This window comes from Hippopotamus amphibius, chromosome 5 (genome assembly GCF_030028045.1).
Source record: "Hippopotamus amphibius kiboko isolate mHipAmp2 chromosome 5, mHipAmp2.hap2, whole genome shotgun sequence".
Lineage (NCBI taxonomy): Eukaryota > Metazoa > Chordata > Mammalia > Artiodactyla > Hippopotamidae > Hippopotamus > Hippopotamus amphibius.
The window spans coordinates 121,062,409-121,080,962 of record NC_080190.1 but is presented as its reverse complement, the minus strand read 5'-3'; the positions used below and the strand labels follow the sequence as shown (position 1 = coordinate 121,080,962).

The 18,554-nt window shown below is 38.1% G+C and overlaps 1 protein-coding gene across 1 annotated transcript in view; it reads left to right on the top strand.

The window, feature by feature from the left end:
• The window catches only part of NKAIN3 (sodium/potassium transporting ATPase interacting 3), a 575,178-nt gene that overhangs the window by 416,063 nt on the left and 140,561 nt on the right, over positions 1-18,554 (top strand). Inside the window, exon 4 of the mRNA XM_057737552.1 lies at positions 10,184-10,381. Coding sequence (XP_057593535.1) covers positions 10,184-10,381 — 198 coding nt within the window. The remainder of the gene's footprint in view (positions 1-10,183; positions 10,382-18,554) is intronic.

The window sequence follows — 18,554 nt, the reverse complement described above, 5'->3', positions numbered from 1 at the left end:
GTTTAGAAGAAATTATATGGTTTTCCAACACCGCAAAAGTCCCAGCTCCAGCGACAACCCTTCCTCATCAGAACCCGTCCTCCCTACTCCTTCCTTCGTCACCACAGATCCACCGCAGACTTTCCTAGGACTCTATAGAAATAGAATCACCTCTATGAACATGTCCTCTATGGAGTCTGACCTCTTTCAGTCAACATCATGTTTGTGAGATTCAACCATGCTCTTGTGTGTATCAGCAGTTCATTCTTTTTTGTTGCTGTGTGATGAACTTACCACATTTATCTATTCTACTGTCGATGCACATTTGGACCGCTTTCAGGTTTGCGCTATTAAAAGCTACTGAGAACATTCTTGTACAGGTCTCTGGTGGACATATGCATTCATCTCTCCTGGCCACATACTCAGGAGTGGGACCACTAAGTCGTAAGGCATACTTTTCTTTAGCTACAGTGGTTATACAAAACTTTTTTCAAAGCAGCTGTACAAATTCACACTCCTAGTAGCAATAATGGATGTTCAGTGACTTTCTGGTTTTTTGAGGTTTTCTCAATTCTTAATTGAGTTTGTGCCTCAAAAATCCAGCAGTTAGGCTCATTTATTCATTTGATTTAAAAAAATTGAGCTATTTTTGTGAGCTTAGCGCTTGGAAAGCAGTGCAGATCATAGTTGGTTTATAATCTGCCAGGTGAGTCAGAAAGTTGATTGTAAAAAAAGTAATGTGTCATCCCCACTCAAATAAAGATATAAAATTACATGAAAGGACCAGGCACTCAGGAGAACATAGAAGGCTTTTATTGCCCACACTTTCTAAGGATGACTTTCCAAGGGCCAGGGATGACCTTCCCGAGGAAGTTGATGTCTCTGCTGAAATCTGAAAATAAATAGGAGTTAGCCAGGTAACCAGGATGGGGAGGGGTTGATTGTAGAGATGGAGGAAAAACATGAAGGGTGAGAGTAAAAGAAAATATTCTATAAAGATGGAACAGGATGTGTGAAGACCAACAGGTTAGAAAGAACTACTTATTTGGGGGACAGAAAGAAGCTCTGTATAGCTAGAGCATAGAGTGTGAGGGGGAGAAAAACAAGGCATCTGGAGAAGTGATTAAAATCAGAGTAAGTCAATACCTTTCAAGTTCTGCCAAGGAGTTAATGTTTTTTCTTTGGGCAATGGGAAACCATTGAAGTGCTTTAAGCAACTGGTGACATCAACACTTTTGGGTTTTAAAAATATTATTCTGGTGTTAATAAGAAAAATAAGTAGGAGGAGAAGAGGAGAAGATGCCAGGACTTGTGTTTAGAAGTCATTGCAATTGTCCGGGAGAAAAACATTGGGTAACCAGTCTAGGGTGGTGGCAATTTGAGTGGAAAGAAATGGAAAGTTTTTTTTTATTTTAATTTTTTATTTTCAAGCAGTATGTGACACAATAAAAAGTGGTGAAATAAGTCAAATACTCAAATACTAATGAAATAAAAACATAAAACTTTTCCAAGAGTTAAACCTTTCTTGTTTATTATGCCCCGATCCTTTTTCTCACCTTATATTCTGCATTTTATATTTATTATATTTGTGTATTTCTTTAAACTATTACTACACATATCTGCATTCTAAAAATACATAGTATTGTTGTGCACCTTTTTAAACTTTAAATACTGAAGTCATGCAAAAATAAACAAAATAAAAAGCAAAAATGTTTATTTTTTTCTACAACTTGATTCTTTTTGTCAACACGTTTGAGAAACCCATCCTTTTTAATATACAGAGGCTTACTTTATTTCTACTTCACATAGCATGTGATTGCATGAAGGCCAATTTCTTAATTTTTGATAGACGTTTAGGTTGCTCCCAAGTTTTTGCTGTTGCAAACAATGCTATGAACACTCTCACGTGTGTATACAGGTGTATATATGAGCTAGGTAGATTCAGAGGGGTAAAACTGCAGACTCATAAGGCATGCCCATTTTAAACGTGTAGGTGTTGCCACTTTATCCTGCTTAAGACTGATCATTGTCCTGTATCTGAGTGGCCACCAGGCCACCTGGACAATGACAGGTAATGTCAAGCTTGATCACCCTTACCAGGGTGTTGTTATTGTTATTAGCGTTTTAAAGAAATAAATTTGTGCTTTGTCGACCTTTTCTATTGTATCTTTAGTTTCTGCTCCTGTATATTTCTGATGCCCTACCTCTACTCTTTGTAATGAACACTCATCTTCTAACATGAAAGAGACTTTATTTTTCTTGTATTTATCGTCTGTCTTCTCATACTAGAATGTTAACTTCACTAGAGCAGGGATTTTGTCTGTTTGGTTCATGGATTAATCCCAGATGCCAGCACAGCATAGGCATATAACAAATATTTAATTAAATCTGTATCTGCATCTTTTCTTCTAACATCTTTAGTCTTAACTTGTTATTCTTTTTAAGTTTTTGAACTGTATGCTTAGCTCATTAATTCTTAGCCTTTTTTCGTTTCTACTATGAATATTTAATACCATAAATTTTTCCCTGAATATCGTTTTATGTATATTTCACAAGTTCTGAAATGCGGTATTTTTATTATTATTCTGTAAGTACTGCTTGACACTAAAAAAGAAATCTGTTATGTACTTTGGCACTACATGAATTACCGAATTGATTTTTTTACAATCAATTGCTAATCCTTATAAGAATCAAATAATTTCATCATAATTTGTAATTTTTAAAAAAATCTTTCATTTCTTCTATATTTATTGCCTGACATTTATCAGTTATATAGAGTTTTACCTTATTGACTTGGTCATCTTGATGCGTAATTCCTGCTGGAAAGGCAAAATAAATGCTTTTTTCCCTTTAATCACTCATTTTTCAAATACAATTGTTTTTTATAATTAAAGACAATTATACAATTGTTATAATAAACTTCATTTTGTAAAGCAGTTCATAGCAAAATTGAATGGATGGGACCTCCCTGGTGGCGCAGTGGTTAACAATCCGCCTGCCAATATAGGAGGCACGGGTTCGATCCCTGATCCGGGAAGATCCCACATGCCACGGAACAACTAAGCCCGTGCACCACAACTACTGAGCCTACATGCCGCAACTACTGAAGCCTGCATGCATAGAGCCCATGCTTTGCAACAAGAGAAGCCACTGCAATAAGAAACCCGTGCACCATAGTGAAGAGTAGTCCTCACTTGCCACAGTTAGAGAAAGCCAGCGCATAGCAATGAAGACACAACACAGCCAATAAATAAAAATAAATAAATATTTTTTAAATGATTCTTAAAAGAAAATTGAATGGAAAGCTCAGAGAAAGTGTTGTTTAAAAAGCTCCTTTAAATATTAACAGTGAGTTTTTCTGCTTTTCTTCTTTGAGTATGATGGGATCACAGGTTTTCATTGATTCAGTGTGTTTGGTCTGCCTCAATCATTATTCTTTCTAATGTTCAAATTACCACAACTTTAGCCAGTGATAGACCCTTCATACTGCTTCTTATATCCTTTTAAAATGACTCATCAATTTTTGAAAATTTTCATAATTTCTAGCACAAAAATATATTGCACACACTTCTTACTGCTTTCTGCACCACACCTGGATTTAGCATTTCTCCAGGGAATAACCTTGGTTCTTCTTAGTGAGAGGTTGTTTTAGTGCTCATTGCTACTGGAGTGACACTGTTTCTAAGCCATTTCAGTGGACAGAGTTCATACACACACACACACACACACACACACACAATTTATATAATGATTTTAAATCATGAGTGCATTTTGATATTTTCAGTTCAATTTTAACATCACATTTTTTTTAGCAGCAGTACAATTTTACTTACATGTATAAAGCGCCATGCCTACCGTACCAAACCTTCAAAGACTAAGAGGATAGAGCTTATATTAATCCTTTAAATAAAACAGTGAATATATATACTTACAAACTAAAACTGTACTTATCTAAAATTCAGCTAATCCAGATAGGAATATAAATAAATGATTCAGCAATAGTTATTTTTTACAAGTGCTTCTTACTCTAGGACTGAAGTGTTCAACTGAATGAATTAAAAGATCAAAACAAAATAAATGAGCACAAACGTTGTACATTTTAATGAAAATTATATGATTAACAGTATGACTGAATGCACTAGAGCCATAGCACAGAGCATGATAATAAAAGTTGTGTAGGTAACAGCAGGAGGAAATTTCAATGAACTGATTTCATCGTTCTTAAGATTAATTTATAACAGGCAGTATTTTGGTTCTCATTTCTAAAGTGATAAAAAATAGATGGTAAAATATATTACTAAAATTTATGTTACCAACAGGAAGAGCTGTAGACTCTTTGTTTTCCAAATTACAGTATTCACACTTATTTTCTTTGATCTCATAACTATCTTTTTTCTCTTATGCTAAAAATCCTTATTTCTAACACCATTTGGCATGATTACTTATTTACTTTAACCCACATATAAGGAAAATCGTTTGAAAATGCCAAATTGATGTAAATACACTGGCAAATACTGTTTTTGTGCTCCATCTTTTCCCCTTTACAAAGCCAGGGTACCCACTTCCCAACTGTTGACTTATTGGCTGTTGGTGGCTCAGAACTGTTCTCTTCTTCAGAGAGTTGCCATCAGCAGATGGGAGCCTTTCTGCTCAGTCAGAAATGAATCTTCATTTATCTCACCGCATTTCCACATGCTATACTACCTCCAAAATATGTCTCCCCTCTCTGTTCTGCCGCCTCTACTGCCACCATCTTTCTCCAAGTCATTTGACCTGCCACAATAACCACCTTTCTGGCTTCCACTTTTCTATATAATCAAATCCATTCTCTATACAGTTCTTAGAATGATCTTTTGAAAAATGCAAAGCAGGTGATATCAGTATTTGACCTCCCAACTGAACTTTGAGTAAAATCTGGACTCTTTATCATAGCTTATTTTCTGTGTCTTCAGTCTTTTTTTGTACCACTTCTGTCCTCACCTCAGCTTCACTCCAGCTATGTGGGCCCTCAGTCAGGCCCTGGAATACTTAAACCTTTTTGCCATCCCATGAACTTTGTACTTGAAGTTCTGTTTGCATACAACACTCTTTCCCCAGATCTTCACATCTTCTGGTTCTTTCTCAACCAACAGGTCTCAGCCCAAATATCAACCATCAGAGAAGCCTCCTCTGCTACCTTGTATAAACTAACTCCACTCCACATCCCAGTCACTCTCCATCACATTATTCTTTATATTAATTTGTACAATGTAAAATTATTTTTGTCTACTTAATTATTTACTACTTGTCTTCTAGACAAGAATATACATTCCCTGAGGGCAAGAATAAGATGTTATGTTCCTCTTAAATCCCAATGCATAGCTTATTTTAGAAACTCTGTAAATATCTGTTGAATAGATGGATGAGACTTCACGACTTACTAAAGTGGTTCAGTCTAGGGAATTAGATTGAAGACAAAATGCTTGATTACTTTTAGCTCTGCCTCTGGCCTCTGATCAATGGTAAACAGTTGAAAGCCACAGCAATACCTAGTTGTAAGGATAAGAAACAGAAAATCAAAATGATCAGTGGCCACTCCTCACTCTGCAGACTGCTCTTTATATTCAGCACTAGAGGCACAGTCTTAAATGATTATGACATGCTCATGGCTTGCAGGAAGAGTTCTTTAAGAAAGCACCAGCAAATGACAAACTTTCCAATGGAAGCTTGTAAACATTTTAAGCTTATCCCTAAGAGCTGCTTTTAAAATAGGAAAATAATATATAATTCTTGATATATTTGAACTGATGCTGTCTTTGTATGATTTAAACCACACACTTAAACCTCTCTACCAAGCACTATGTTTGTCCTTTGTTATATAGATCTATAGTACTCTCTGAAATGTTTGATGCTTCAGTGAAAAGAAAATTATTAGAAATGTAATATAGTTTTAATTTTTCTAATTATTATTCTGAGATAAACAGTATTTCAAAAGAAGTTTCAATTATAATTGAATTTAATTATATAAATGTAAACCCAAAGCTAACTCTAAAATTGAGCAAAATTATTTCCTTAAATACATGCGGACTTCGCCTCAAGATCGCATTTTCACTTCCAGATGGGCTGGCTTATGGTAAAAGAAAGTGAAAAGACAAAGAAAATAGATAGTCATACAAAATTGGATTCAATGACCCTTCGAGACACAACTAAGGAGAAAGGAAAAAAACTATTAGTAGTAGTTGGGAGTCCATTTCTGGAAACAGAGAGGATTAGCTAAATTTAAATTAAACACATACCAAAAAGCAGATAATTAAAAGAACAAAGAAGAATAAGAGAGAGACTAGATCCTGATTAATGAAAAATCATATAGCAATCTACTATAATAAAAAGTGAATACTGAATTTTTCAGGATGCGAGCCGATTCCAATACTGTAACTACACTTACTGCCAATAAAATGTGGGCAGGCATGTCCGCATTGTTAATGAACATTTCAAAGAATGCTGGAAATTCCTTTTTTTTTTAATTCAAGTGCTTGAAGAAAATGAGAACAAGTTTGAGATTCACACTAATGAGATGAAAGGGCCTTTAAACATTTAGTATTTACTTGAGTAGATATTCAGGGAAAAGCAGAAATTCTGGAATAATTTTAAGTTATAACTTTGTGTGAGTAGGTACCCGGATTGACTTTTGTTCTCCTTGTCCAGCCTGGAAGCCACCATCCCATGTTCTTACTACCTGAACTCCCAGCTTCATGAAAAACACCAAATCCTCTCCTGTCTATCCCCTCAATTCCTTGAAATCCAGTTTTTTCACTCCCAGCACTCTTCCAGCATTGCATTTTGTAAGGTCCCCATCGCCCACCAATCAGCAAATTCAATGTTATTTTTTGTTGTTGTTTGGTTGGTTGGTTGGTTGGTTGGTTTGGTTTGGTTTGTTTTAGGGGTATTTTTGTCTCTGGCGTTACCAACTTCCCTGAAATTCTTACTCTTGTTGACCTTGACGTGCTCTCTCTCTCCGGGCTCTCCTCACACTTCCCAAACCCTGCATGTTTCTTCTCTCTCCTTGCTTTCTTTCTCCTTATTTTACAAACTGTCCTTTGGTAATCACATACACTTGGATAAATACAAATATCATTGTCTACATCTTTTAAATTCTAAAGACAGTGGCAGAGACATCTGTTGTCAGTTTTCTTAACCATGGTGTGCTTAAATTCTCAGATAATACTCTAATTCCAAGAAATGGAAAAGAAATGACATTTGAGCTACTCAATTGTTTTTAAGGTTACTTTGTTGATCTATGGTCTAGTACTAACCCATGTGATAGTCAAAGGTCATCACAATAAATGAACTTCTGCATTTATTTATTTACTTCTTTATTAAAAAAATCATAGCTTTCTGAGTTGCATTTCCTCTGATGTGCCTCACATAGGAAGTTGAGTCTCTTATGTGTTAAGGTGTTTTTTAATGTTTGAAATCTAACTACTGAAGGAGATAGAAATGAGACACAAACTTGTGATAAAATTTTATACCCAATTGAAGAGGTCTAAACTTTAAATATAATTTGCTATTGATTTTCTCATTCAGATTTTAATACAGTCATTGCAAAGAATAGAACAGTTTATAAACATGTTATAGCACCAACAAAGTAACTGAGAACTGCAGTGAGAGATTTCTCTGAGTGTAACAAACATGTATCATTAGTTCATAAATTCACTTTTCTTTTATTTGGATAATATAAATTTTAGTCAAAGTCATATTGAAAGGAACTTACAGTCTTGAAGTAGAAAAGGCCACCGGGTAAGAATGCTTAAAGAATAGAAATTGTTATGAATTTTGAGATCATACTAGTTTATCCTGAACCTAATGAATTCTATTCAAATCAGAAATAATAGCTCTTCTGTAGTGACCAAGACTAGCTATAAGAGATTAAATCTGCCAGCCAGAAAAGGAAGCAGCATGCAGTTTGCCTGCAGGTAAATTGCCTTGTATGAAACTAGCAAAAGCAAAAGCAATTATATTTTTCTATAATATTTTCCCTCCAGAGAATAACTGCAAATGATATATGTAGCCAACCAGCAACCAAAAAAAAGAAAAAAAAAAAAAAGATGATGTAAAATGTTTTATTATCCATAAAATGCTATAACTGTAAAGGTAACTGAATACGTGTAGCAAACCAAGAACCAAAAAAAAAAAAAGATAGAAAATGTTTTATTATTCACCTAATCAGAGGCATACTTATAATGGAACTTTGAATTACTTCAATTGAGGAAAATCTAAAACTGTGGTGTAACTGCCTACCAGCGTGAACTGGAAACGTTTCTCACCTCGGGTTGCAGGTATCATATACAGCAAGGAGTAACAGCAGGCGAGGGGCTCCCCACTGTTCTTCCTCAGGGGGCTCCCATGCTGGTTATATTCAGTCTCAGACACCTAGAGAAGTTCAAGAACTTTCCATTTCAAACCAGCTTCCCCTAAGTTTTCAGAGTTCCCAATTTCTGGTACTTAAGAGTGTCCTACACCACTGAGATGGGGATGGTCCTCCGAGGGGCACTGGGATGCACAGATGTGCATTCTTTGTGCTGCACCATCAGTGGGCGGCCCCTGGCACCAGTGACAACAAGCTCTCGAGGAGTGGAGGCTGGGAAATGGACCAGCTGACCTGCTCCTGCATCCTTGGCTCCCCTGCTGATCCGCTGTCCCCAGTCCACAGCCGACAGTCCATGGGCACCCTTTCATCACCACACCTCCTCCTTCCTGCTCCACACCAGCAGCTTTAATCTTTAGTTTATCTGGGAATCTAGAATCTGGTTCCTCATTTATTCTTTTCAAACTGCTGTTTATGACAAAAATGTTATAACCTTAGTTCTTTATGGCTGACACTGCAAATACTAAGGGGCCTCTCTTAAGGATTAAACACCTGAACTGATGTCTTAACAGAGCTCTGAAAGCCTATTTTGATATGTAAAAGTCAAGGACTGCTTTCTTTGTTCTTTTGCTCAGCTGTGGTGGTATTTTCTGGAAACAACTGAGGAAGAAGGATCTAGTTCCCTTCAGGGTATAAGGAATTGTAAGGGATTGGGCAGGGGGACACAGTCGATAATGGGAAAATATTACCTCACAGTTAAAAGCACAGACTGCCTAGGATCAAGTTCTGGGTCTACCACTAAATAGGCAATTCATTTAATTTATTTATTAGCAAAGTTGGGCAGTTTATTTTGCCTTTCTGTGAATAACTTTCCTTACCTGTTTTATGGGGGTTTTTTTGTTTGGTTTGTTTTGTTTTATGATTACTATACAACAAATACTACAAACCTGGTGTCTTAACAGAAATTTATATTCTCATAGTTCTGGAGGACTGAAGTCTGAAATCAGTGTCACTGGGCTGAAATCAAGATGTTGGCAGTTGGCCACACTCCCTCTGGAGTCTTAGGGAGAATCCTTTCTTGTTTCTTCCAGCTTCTGGTGGTGGCCTACATTCCTGGGCTTGTGGCCACATCACTCCAATATCTGCCTCCATGGTCACACTGTCCTTCTGCTCTTCCTGGTGGCTAATATTTCTCTGCCTCCCTCTTCTAAGCAGACATGTGATTGTCTTTAGGTCCCAATCAGATAATCCAGGATAATCCCCCCATTTCATGACCCTTAACACATCACATCTGCAAAGTCCTTTTCTTGCCATGTAAGTTAAAATTCACAGGTTTCAAGGAGTAGGACATAAATGTGTTTTGAGGGGATGATTATTCAGCCTACTGTAAGTTAGGATGATAATAGTACCTGCATGAACACATAATATGTGACAGATGCTCAGAACAATGTCTAGCAGGCAAAAAAAATCTCTCAGTAAATATTAGCTCATGATGGTGATGCCAATGGCAAAGGAGGGACAGAAGAAAATGTCAATGTGAATGATATAATTTAAAATAAACATACAATTTTTTAAATAAAAATGTCATCTCTGGATTTTTGATGTGTGCTAATCTTGAAATGTCATTATTCAAAGAATTATATCTCCACATTGAATAACTATAATCCACACAAAAAATGAGCTATTTCATTTAGCATATGATACACGTCGCCATTGTTAGCTTTGTGTTGTGTCACTTTTTATTTGAAATTTAAACCATTTCAACAATTTCATTCATCCGGAATTCTTCCTAAGGTGGAAGTCGAAGATGTGATGTGATATGATTGTCTCCTTTCACTCTCTTGTCTCCTGCCCATCTAGGATACAGACCTAATGACATTCAACATCTCTGTCCACCGGTCGTGGTGGCGGGAACACGGGCCTGGCTGTGTCCGAAGAGTGCTGCCCCCGTCAGCACACGGCATGATGGACGATTACACGTATGTCTCCGTCACCGGCTGCATCGTTGACTTCCAGTACCTGGAGGTCATCCACAGTGCCGTCCAAATACTGCTCTCTGTAAGTATCACGTTTGTGTCATTGTCCCATCTGGACTCTCTTTAATGGCATTTTATATCTCAACCTTCCATCCACACCCTCCTGGTAGACAATGCCATAGATAAGCACACAGAGAACATCCTTTAAACAATGGAAATAGCAGCGATGATGCTAACAGTAGTTATGCTTAATGGCAGGTGACATCTTTTTCTTCATGGTATCCAGACACTTTGTACTTAGAAGCAGGTAGTTGCTATAGTTTCTTAACTTGAGATACAACCCACACAATTGAGTGGACTGGTTTCACATCCACCAGATGTGGTAATTGTCCATTCGCTGCTGTGGGCTCTTCTCCTAATATACTTCTACTACTGCTACTACTTCTAATGCATTCTTTTATGGTGCATGTGCGTTCCAAAGAAAGAAGGAAACACATCCCATGGCTTTCTCAATCTAACAAATCTCATATTTCAAATAATTATTCCTTAAGAAAAAAGTTCCACCAGAGAGTCCTACACAATTTTAGTGGCTAAAATTGGTTGTGAGGATACAGTTTCATACAGAGAAACAGAGAGGAAATGGCTTGATTGGACCACAGAAGGCTTATGTGCTGGGAATTCTGTAAAGATATTTTCTTTCCACCAGACTATCCCAGCCACAGTTTGATCACACTGTGCAGCGGAATTAATTTAAGATATATACCATCATCAAGAATGCTGTTTCTTTGAGATCCAACAAGGACTTGGCATTTTTCTTGAGTAAATACACAATAAGTCCATTCTCACAATGCTTTTCACATGAACCAGCCATCTCAGTTCTTCTTTCCAACTGGTTAGAGTCATAGTCACAATAATAAAACCCAGAGTGTTTGATGACTGAACTCCACTTTGCCCCTCAGTCTATGTTGCTTAAGGTCATGCCGTCAGTGGGTAATGGTGCTGAGCCTCACTGAGAAAAAAAACAGGGAATCTAATTATTCTTGGTTTCTATATGCTGTCACTTGTCAATATATGTTTATCAATCTTTCCCTATTCTCTGGTCTTTTTTTACTCTCCTGGCAGTTACATATGAAAGTGTGGTGAAATGTGTATGTTTAAATCTTTGAATTTTAAAAAAAAATATGGAGGCAAATTTTCTTTTAAAATGTTTCAGTCTATTTTAAGGTAAAACAGGGTTCTATCATCATATCGTAGGTTCTAAAGGTTCTTATTAAATTGTTTAACATTGAAACTTTTTTCTAGAATCCTTGTGTGAACAGAGTCCCCTCCTTTAAAAAAAAATCACAGAAAATTGCTAAACCATTTTGTGGAGTGATGGCATAATTTCCACGTTTTTATAAGGCAGCAGAGTGCTGTAGAATCAAAACGTCATTTCTCCGTAGTAACTCCATTTCAAATGAACAGCAAGGTGAAAGTATTTATGTGATACGAAGTTGAACTGACACATAAAAACCTACAGTAGAGAAAAGTACTAACATGTATGTTGCCACCTAAAAGTCCTTGTCATCTATAAATGAATTCCTTGCATATTAGTTTCATGAATGTTCAGAGCTGTCCACCTGCACACGTAGTCCTCATCATGCTGTTCATCCTTCCAGCAGTAAAAATATTAGTTGCTGATCTCTGACTTTTCTTGTGTAGCATACCTGCCAGACAAGATTTGTAGTATTTTTTCTCTTCATGTTAAAATGAAATATACCCTGACTTGGTTTCACAACGATCAAATTATGTATCATTGTTGCAGCTGATTGCATATGGTTTTCTTGTATTTTCCACTTATTTCATATGAATAGGTTTACAATGATTAGAATTGTGATTTTTTTTTAATCCAGTGATGTGGGAAAACTTCCTGTATCAGTTGCTTAGCATGTGCTGAGATGTCAATCTTATGGTTGCGAGATTGAACAGCCTGTGCTGCATGGGCAACAAGGAAGCAAACAGGCAAAGGGCTCTGAGATGGGGCGGGGTCCCAGAGGCCCTCCTGCACCAGGGGTTACCCCTGCAATTGCTGGAGCCACAGGAATATCTAGAGGGACACAGGGAGGTGCCCAGAGAGGTGGCCGTGGTGGTGGAGGAGGGTTTCAGGGCAGCAGCTCTCTGGCAAGTTGAGAGGGAAGTAAATTTGAATAATTCACTCGTGGTTATGGTTCTGCTGGTGGATACTGCCTGCCCAAATGTCCCACCTAACAGTGGAGCTTGGAGCTGGAAGAAACGAAATCCCAGTCACAAGCATTTGACAGGAATTATGTACAAGCTTGACGGAAACAGACAAAAAGAGCCGAACTCAGAAACGAAGGATGGGCTGTGGTCCCACAGGAGACAGTCACACAGGCTCTGAGAGCATCCGCACCCCACTCATCTCTCCCCCGCAAGTCGTGAGCAACGCCAAGTTGAAGATCAAGGAGGAATCTCAGGAAAGGCTGTGGGCAGTGTGAGGGGAGGAGCACATTTGATCCAGGAGGGGACGAGGAGTCAAAGGCGGCAGCCCGGAGTCAAAGGCGGCAGCCCGGAGTCAAAGGCGGCAGCCCGGATCAGGCTGTGGGATCTCCGTGCTCACTGGCCCTGCCTGGGTTCCTCTGCTCCTCCCTCCTCACCTGAGGCATGGCGGTAATCTCCTGAGCGTCAGTCTCCCTGCCCCAGCTCTGCCCCGCCCACCGTCACGCCTGCACTTGCTCCTGGAGACATGCTTACACAGTGCAAGTCTCATCACTCGCTTTCCTTCTGATCACCGTTCAGTGATTCCCATTGCCTTCGAGATGAAATCCGAATTTGCACTTTGCCACTGAGGCCCTTATGGCCTGCGCCTGCCGGATTCCCACCCTGGCCTCCTGACCCTCCCCCACAGGAGCCCAGCCGCCCCCCCCACAGAGCATAACCTGTCCACAAGCTAGCCTGCAGCCCAGCCTGCGCCGCTCTGCTGGGAACGCGTCTCCATCCCACCCCCTGCTCTTCATCCACCCACCACAGTCCGTGAGTAGACAGCTTTCCTCCAAAAGTTCCAGGATATGTTCATTTAATTTTTAAAAATATGTAACACATTCACTTAACTCAGAAACATTAAAAATGTGTACAGTGAAAATCCTCCCTCCTACCCTGTGTTCCCATTTGCCTAGATCCCCCATCTCTGCTCCCCAACGGGCAACCCAACCCGTTTTGTTTTATTTGTTCAGTTATGCATAGGACTCCAAAGTGTCTTTATGCAAATATAAAAAAATACTACTCTGTATTCTTATTCGCTCCCCACAAAAGACAGCCTACGACATGCACTCTTCTGAGACGTTCCTTTTTTTTTTTTTCTTAATTATTATTATTCATTGGTTGTGTTGGGTCTTCATTGCTGCACACGGGCTTTCCCTAGCTGTGGCGAGCGGGGACTACTCTTCCTTGTGGTGCACAGGCTCCTCATTGCTGTGGCTTCTCTTGTTGCAGGGCATGGGCTCTAGGCACATGGGCTTCAGCAGTTGCGGCACATGGGCTTCAGCAGTTGCAGCACGGGCTCAATAGTTGTGGCACAGGGGCTTAGTTGCTCAGCGGCATGTGGAATCTTACTGGAGCAGGGATCGAACCCACGTACCCTGCATTGGCAGGCAGATTCTTAACCACTGTGCCGCCTAGGAAGTCCCATTTTTTTTACTTATTATATACTTTGGAGCTGTTTCCATATCAGCACATCAGTATTTCATTGTTTACTTTAATGGTCTCCTACTGATGGACATTTGAATAGTTAACCTCATCTAAACATAATGATTTTGGGTATATGTAACATATACAATGTATCTAACATAATATAATATATAGTATAATATAATATCAATTGTGTATTATAATTGTATATACTATTACACAGATTATACTAAATAACTGTGTGCACATGGCACTGGGAGCATTTCCTAGACCTAGCTGGCTCATTCATCCCCAGGCTGTACCAGATGGCCTGCCATGTGAGCACACCGTTTTATAGTCATTGAGTCTCTGGTCTGTCTACCTTCCAGAAAGAAAGTTCCTTGAAGGCTGGAATAGTGCCCTTTTCTCCCCTGTTCATTTCCATAGTCCCAGTAACTAGCCGAGTGATGGCACTGAATATTTAGAGAATGAATAAATGACCAACAAACAAGAGATTCCAAAGTCTGAAGTGGGTCAACACTGCAGGAAAAACCCATTGACCAAAACTGGCAGGGATGAATGCACGAACAAAATGCAGGAGCCAAAGAGAAGATGCCCTTCATCTGGCAAATGAAGGGGATGGAGGAAAAATGTCTTGCGGTGCTTGCACGAAGCACTCAGCAGCTTTGTGTTGCTAACACTGCTGTTGTTACTACAGTTGCACTTTGCCTGACCCTCCCCTATCTGGGCTGGTCCTTCTTCAAAGACTAAAGCGATCCATCCTGGAGATGCGCTATCTACTGAAATCTTAGTCCATTAATCCCACATCTGACACCCGTTTCCTGCATGAAAAATGTCATTCCTATGACCTTCATGGGACGTGAAATCATAAATTCCTATTCTGAGGACTGAGCTTTTATTTAATATGTATCTATTTTCCAAATTCTGGTTTCCTAGAACTCTTTCCTACCTATGCCTCTCAAGAGCATTAGGCTAACTGAATATATTTCATATTTTCATGGAAAGTCTCAGAATCACTACAGTGAAACAAGGATCGAAGTAACCAGTTAAAGGCCAGTTGGAAGCTCCTGAGAGCTGTGATCATGACCCCTTATTTACCCTGTATCCCTAATGCCTAGGGCTGTACCCAGCTCAGAGTAGGCCACTCATCCAGAGTTGTTGAGTAAATTGTTGTATACATTTTCTGCATTTTAGTTTTACAAACCACAGAATGCATAATTTTTAAACCCTGGGCGTGATTTAATGAGGCTATGTCTTGATTTTGTTTCATATCATTCGGGACAGAGAACCTGACCAGGAAACATGCTTGCAAATTATTTCTGATGCAGATGCTGTTTGTTTGTATGGTGAGGGTACCCAGGTGCAGGGAAAAGGAAAGTCAGTCTGCTCCAAGACCATAACTCTACCTTTGAATTTGTTCTTCTGCATCCACGTATACTTTATGTTGAGAGTTTAGCTTGTCTTAGTTGCTTTGCTCCCATTAAGGAGGGTGTCAAAATAGTTTCCGGTGAAATTTTAAAATTATGTCCACTTAAACTCCAAGCACTATACTGTACATATTTTTAGATCACTTTGGATTCTCACTCTGGAAATGTAATACCACAGATTTACAGAGGAAACATATACATATGAAATTAAATACTACAACCCAAAACACAGCTTTTGCTTTTTCTGCAAGAGACTATGGAGAAAATATTTCTGCTTTCAAGAATCTCCATTATCATTTAATCTCATTCTGCCATACCATATTTTACACATTTAATTCCCAAAAATCTGAACATGAAATCTTACAAAACTAAAATAAAACAAGTGGCTAAAAGTCATATTTGCATCACATATGACAGACAAAGGGTCATTATCCATAAGACCTGATGAAATCTTTTTAATGAACAATAATAACATACATTGTTAATAATTGTCAATGAGGAACATGAATAAATGTAATCACATGAGAGAAATCAAATTATAATTAAAGGTATAAAATATGATTATTCTTGAAAGTAACCTGATACATGCAAATTAATTTGAAAAATTATTTCACTAACTTGGCAAATTTTAAAAATAATAACATACGACATTAATAATAAATTGTTACTTACTTATTGGTAAAAGCATTCTTTATTGCAAGGACCGTTGAATGTTCCTACCTTTTGGCCCTGTAACCTCACTCAGTGAAGTTTCTCCCAAGGAAATAATTCAACAGAAACAAAGAGCAACCTGCACGATGTTCTTTTTACTGCTATTTATAATAGCAAACCTCTGTATGTCTAAACATACACTACTAAAGACATAGTACAACAGTTTACAGTGTACTAACATGATAATTAGATAGTAGCAATTATTATGTTAATTTTAAACACCATATGTAAGACACGGAAAGGTATTTATGATTTAAAGAAGCAATGAGGAGAGGTGAGATGCAAAAAAAGATGTAGAATTGTGTGTGTTTTCCCCAAAAATGTTTTTTACATGTGTATCACATTTTCAGTAATAATCCGTGTGTTTAATCATTGCATGATTTGTGTAGAAGAATGGAAGAGATGTTATGATTGTTTTTCTTAGATATGAAACATTTGCAAATCTCATCATTTTTATTTAATTATCTGGGGCACTCTTAAATCTTAGTTATTGCTAGATATTCCATTTTAGTGGACTGCCGCATTCTGAGGTCAATAGGTCAATAATAATGAATAATTTTCAGGAGTCATTATTTGTGGGTAAACAAAGCCATAGACCCATGCTGACTATTAAGATATGTATATTTTAAAGGAACTCACTTTTATAACTAGTAGACAAATCTTAATCTCTAAACCTTTAAAACTCACCTTATCTGCATCTCTTTAAACTCACCTTATCTACAACTCTTTGGAGCTGATTTTACATATATATTGTCCTGAATCCTCACTGTTAAGATATTCTCCTTCATATCTGATAGGTGACAAGTCTCATTCTTTAACATCTTTGGAGGTTGTCACCATGGGCAGAGCTGGGGATCAGAGTGCCCTGAGAATCAGTTTTCCATCCTGCCCGTGTTCTTTGCATCGCATCTACCTAGTCCCATCATCAGCATTCATCACTGTTTTCTGTCTTTCATATCAGACATATTCAGCTTAAAGATCAATTAAAACTCAGTAGAGAAGGGTGAATGGTAACATTAGACCACAAGGTATCCTGCAGAATTTCTATCCTCAGGAGGCTGTGTGAATATCTGCTCCATCTGTTTAGAGTTAATGGCAGTCCCAGGATCTGATGATACTATTGCTAATTCAATAACATATTCCCCCACAGCGTAAGAATGCAAGTCAAAAAATAAGCTTTAGAAATAAGTTTCAAATGCTATTAATTGTTCTTCTCCAAAAATGCAAATGTAATTAAAAGGGGGTTTCTTTTGGGTCTTATTTCTGAATTAACCTTTCATTTATTTAACAAACTGTTAATGTGTGCTTGGAGCTACTCTGAATGCTTTGCAAATATGAACTCATTGAATCCTCAAAATGACCCAGCAAGTAGGTATTATTTTACTCATTTTCAAATGTGAAACTGAGACACACAAAGAGGATAAGTCATTAGCCCAAGTTCTCACAGCTTGCGAGGGAGTGAAGCTGGACCTGACACCCAGGCAGACGGTCTCCAGAGTACCTGGTCTTGACCACTTCATTGACCATCCTCATGACATTGGAAGGAGAACCTCTCGTTTCCTTCCTGCCCTTAGCTGAGGTTACTGGTAACTTGTCTCAGACTGTAAGCTGGGGAATCTCCTGCTGTGTTGATGGGTTTTATATGGCTGTATTTGAAAGTAATAGAGAGCAATTAATAATTATCTGATAGTTAAAAGATTTGTGGAGTGAATAGTTCAAAATGTTTCCTTTCACCCTTGAAAACATCTCCTAACCCCCTTTTTGTTGTTAAAAAAATGGAGGATTTCAACATTTATGCCAAGTATATCGTACTCTTTTATCTTTCTTGCTTGCTGGGGCTTTCTAATGCTAGTTAAGAGGAAGGAAATCATGGTTGACCTCTTCTGCCTTCAATTCTTCCCACATTCATCCTCATATGAAATGGATGATTTCTGCCTATATCAAATTTTGAGCAATTTCTAAGTGCTACCTAGAAGGACAAAGTAGATACTCCTTTACACCATCTCTGGTCTCTATATTCAATTCCATCCTCAGAAAACTGAATCATGAGTTTTTGTCTAAGGTTCTGTAAAGTTTATCATTTATTGGACCATCAAAATATTGAAAAGAATTTGTGATTGTCGAGGAAGAACTGCCGTGCCAACGATACTGAAGAGGCTTTGGCAGAGACCGTTACACTCAGGAACCAGAGTACACCTGATTAGTAAGATTGTTTGGGTTTGAAAGTGTTTGTTTGGTGAACTGTGATTTTAAGTCATTTCTTTCTCAGTATTCATGTCTACGCAGTGTATGTTCTCTGTCTTTGAAATGCTCATACATTTTAAAAGGTTTATTGAGCTATAACTCATATACCAGACAATCCACCCATTTAAAGCCTACCATTCAGTAGTTTTCAGTATATTCACAAATAAGTGCAACCATTATCATAGTCAA